At 47.9% G+C, this 4,059-nt stretch overlaps 1 protein-coding gene across 1 annotated transcript in view; it reads right to left on the bottom strand.

Moving 5' to 3' along the window:
• Nucleotides 1-2,345: 2,345 nt before the first annotated feature.
• LOC123594165 (P2R1A-PPP2R2A-interacting phosphatase regulator 1-like) overlaps nt 2,346-4,059 on the bottom strand; it is a 102,834-nt gene continuing 101,120 nt past the window's right edge. The window contains exon 12 of the mRNA XM_045470836.1: nt 2,346-2,836. Coding sequence (XP_045326792.1) covers nt 2,836 — 1 coding nt within the window. The 3' untranslated portion in view covers nt 2,346-2,835. The remainder of the gene's footprint in view (nt 2,837-4,059) is intronic.

Genomic DNA, 4,059 nt, shown 5'->3' with positions numbered 1-4,059 from the left:
AACATAAGTACTTACAATACATCAGGCACAATGCCACGTCCTTTGGAGGCAAGGATGGACAAGACCATATCCAGCCCTCTTCACCTCAGAGACAAACAGGAAAACAATGACAGTAACAGTGTTTAACTGCCGTGAAAGAGCTCAGCTCAGGAGCTGGGGGGAAGGAAGTCTTGAAGAGAGGGATCTAAAGGGAGTGTTGTTCACAAAACCACCGTGGCACTGAGAAAATTCTGGGAAACCACCAATTGGACTGAGGCAACAAAGGTCTCAAAATGAAAGGCTTAGCACTTTGTCTTAAGTGTTGTCTTAAGAGCTGCAAGCTATATGGCCCCAAGCCAGCTTCTTAGAACTCCAGGCAAGGACAGGGAACTTCAAGGGGAAGGTTTTTGCCGATACTAAATTGCAGGCACAATTGTGACGCAGGCTGAAATCCGTCCTTCTGGAGCCTCCTCCAAAGTTCTTCTCCAGTTGTGATTTCTCCCTGCCTGAAAAGACCTGTCCCAGAAAGAGTCCCAAACTAATTCATTCTGATAGGTGAACAACTGGGAAAGGCTGTGTCTCCCAGACCTGCCTGGGGATAAACCAGTCACCTGGTGTCACTCCTGACGGCTCTGTTGACCTTATTTTTCTCCTGGTGGAATATTGCGAGTTATAATAAGAAATATATATTTGGTCTACCTCCCCAATTCTGGCACAAAGCTCCTGAAACTCTCGGAATTTCCTAGGTGATGAGAGTGATAAAGGTGTCTTGATACTTATAACAACCCCCCCTTCAACCACCCATGAGCTTATGTTAATGAGGTAATTTTTGGAAAGCACTAAGGACAGGGGAACCAACCACGTGACTGGAAGGTTGACCCTTTCAGTCCCACCCTGCTGACCTCTCCGGATGGGAGAGGGGCTGGAGGTTGAATCAATCGCCAATGGCCAGCGAGCCAATGATTTAATCAACCATGCCTGTGCAATGAAGCCTCCGCAAACCCCCACAAGGACAGCGTTCTGAGGGCATCCAGGTTGGTGAACTGGAACCCTTCCACATGTCACCATGCTGGGCCCCAAACTCCACAGGTACAGATGCTACTTTGTGCAGGACCTCACCTTAAGTATCCTCTCATAGCCTCTGTAAGACACTGGTAATCTAGTAAACTGGTTTCCTGAGTCCTGTGAGCTGCCCCAGCGAATCAACTGAACCCAAGGAGGGGGTCCCAGGAACCTCTGATTTATTGCCAGTCAGTAAGAAGTATAGGTAACAACCTGGACGTGCCACTGGCATCTGAAGTGGAGGGCAGTCTTGTGGGACCGAGCCCTTACCCTGTGGGATCTGCTGCTGTCCCCGGGTGGAGAGTGTTACCCTTAGTAAATAAAAATACCCATCATTTTGCTAACAAAAAGCGGGCTTATTTAGGAACAGCAGAGAATTGCAACCTGGGACAAGCAAGCCACGACAAAAACCATAGGCAAGCAAGTCTAGGGAACAAAGCCAATGAAGGCTCTTTTATAGAGGCAAGGGGAGGGGGCAGTTGGGAGGGCGGTTGTAAAGAAGGAGCCCATTGGAGTAAACTAGGAGTTCCAAGTACAGTGGCTTTTCATTGGCTGTGTTGTAACAGTCTCTCATTGGCTGGGCTGTTGCCGGGGGAGGAGGAAGCCTTCCTTCCTCTGGCCCGGCTAGTAAAGTAGTAGCCACAGTGCAAGGTCCACCTCTTCACGTTGGATCCACAATTGACCAACAGTGGTAGGGTGCGAGAGCTGCCCCTGCCAAACCTCCCGACTCCATCTAAGTGAGGTTTTCCTTTAATGATTTTCACAATAGTGTCAGGATTGAGATGAACTGTAGGACACACCCAGCTGGTGTCAGAGAATTGCTTTGGCGGTGTTGAAAAAAACCCCACTTTAGAATTGTTGGAGCAGAATTCTACCCGGGGATTTTTATTGAGTAGATCTGGGGTAGGTTCTGGGAATGTTTTTAACAAGGGCTCCAGGTGATGAATCTTCCCTTCAGGCAAATTGTGGAAACCATGAAGTAAAGCATTATCCTCAGGAATTTGCAATGAAGGCTTTGATTCCTAATGTGGGATCTCAAACACACCTACCTAAGTAGTAGAGTGTAAAGGTTTTTAATAATAAAACAGAACTTACATTTGAAGAGCATCCTATAGTTACATTATCACACCTGCTATAAATATTACCACATTAGAACCTCCCAAGAGCCTGGTAAACTGGGTAGGCCAGGGATTCTTGTCCCCATTTTAGGGATGAGGAAACCCGCCAAAGTGTAGCTTGTAATATAATTAGAGCAAAAACAAATACGCATTAAGTGATGCAAGAACAACACAAAGCCAGATGCCTAACTTTGCAACAGCATATTTTATAACACGGTATTCAAAGTCCGAAGGGATATAGAGCCCAAGGGTAGCCTGAAGCAAATAGGAATCCAAAGCCTCCCAAAGGGGGAGAGAGTTCTACATCTGGAAACTGTTATTTTCTATGTCACCATGAAATTTGTCTACACTGAATTCTCATGTGAACTGTACCAGTTACATTTTCCACAACCACATATTATACCACAAACCAGTCTGACCTGCAAGGGAAGTACAAGCTTTGGGCCTTTTGCAATTGCAATGCTCTGCTGTCTAACCAGTTTGTTTTTGCAGAATGACATGTGGCTGGGTCAAGATGAAGACGTCCTAGTGAAGCCTTGCCTAGGCTCCCTTCTGGGCCTACTTTGGGCTTCAGATACAGTGGAGTCGAAGGCTATCATTTCATCCAATTGCACTGATGTCTTTTCTGGATTAGGCATTGTGCCGGCAGCTGTGGGTCACTCTGAGGAATTCATAGTCTAGGTAGGAGAGAAAGGAAGACATAATACACAACCAGTGATTGCCTAAGTCAGGAAGAATTGCAAAGCAGAATAAGCAACGTTCTACGGCGATGGAGCAGGAATCAATAGTTCTCATGGAAGATCCTGGAAGGCTTATTGGAGGAAGTGGCATTTCTGCCGGGCCTTGAAAGAGAGGTAGGCATTCCAAAGAGAGAGAAGGGAATCCAGAAGCAAAGGCATCAGAAACCTGAGCCCAAAGGAGATCTCCTGGCAGCCTATTGCACGTGTGGGGCAAGTGGGGGGGGGGGGAATTCTTTGGGCCTTATACTTGTGGGTAGGGAACTTGTGGCAGCTGTACCTTACTTATCCTTTCTGAACATCATTAACATTTAGTTCCGAGCGTTCCATCTTTAACGATATTTCAAGGGGCCTATGGACAGTACAGTGTGGCTTCCTTTCAAGGGGGAGTGTTTTGGGCAGGCAGTGCTGTCCCAGGACCCGCTGTCTTCCAGGAATGCCTAGTTTATTGGGTTAGAGCATTGTGTGCATCAGAAAAGGATTACAGAAGTCCTTCTATACCACGCTGAAGGATTGTAGGGACTTGTGACACATTGAAAGGGTTGTTTTTTTTTTTTTTTAACATTGAAAGGTTTTAAGCGGATAAGTAACAGGTCACCTATACATCTTAGGTAAGATAAATCCCTTTGGTTGCAGTCTGGGAGATGGCGTGAGCCAAGGCAAGAGTGGAAGGAGAGAGCCCAGCCCGGAGGCTACTGTAGAGCTCCAAAGCAAAAAGTCATGGGGGCTGCACGGAGCCCATAGTACTGAGGACAAAGTGGAGAAAGGCGGTCAATAAGACATGTCTCAGAGGTAGAATCAATTAGCCTTGGGTACTCACGGGATGGATGGATATGTGTGTGTGTGTGTGTGTGTGTGTGTGTGTGTGTGTGTGTGTAGGGAAGAAGGGGGAGGGAATCAAGCATGACTGCCCGACAAGTGCAAAGAGAGATGAGCTGACCCTCTGTAAGAGTCTCCGGTCTCCTCAAGGGGCGGCAGGAGGGGAGGGGAGGGAAGAGGAAGGACAGGTCCTAGGCAGCAGGAAGAAATCTGGAGCGCGGATTAGGAAGAAACTCAGAAACTCCGGAGGCCAGGTGGCAGTAAGGAGGCTCCGCCCCCGGCTCCGGTCCCGCCCCCGGCTCCACCTCTTCTCCCTCTTCCCACCCACCCCCAACCGCAGCTCA

Source organism: Leopardus geoffroyi, chromosome X (genome assembly GCF_018350155.1).
Source record: "Leopardus geoffroyi isolate Oge1 chromosome X, O.geoffroyi_Oge1_pat1.0, whole genome shotgun sequence".
Taxonomy (NCBI): Eukaryota; Metazoa; Chordata; class Mammalia; order Carnivora; family Felidae; genus Leopardus; species Leopardus geoffroyi.
This window is presented reverse-complemented; position numbering and strand designations above follow the sequence as displayed.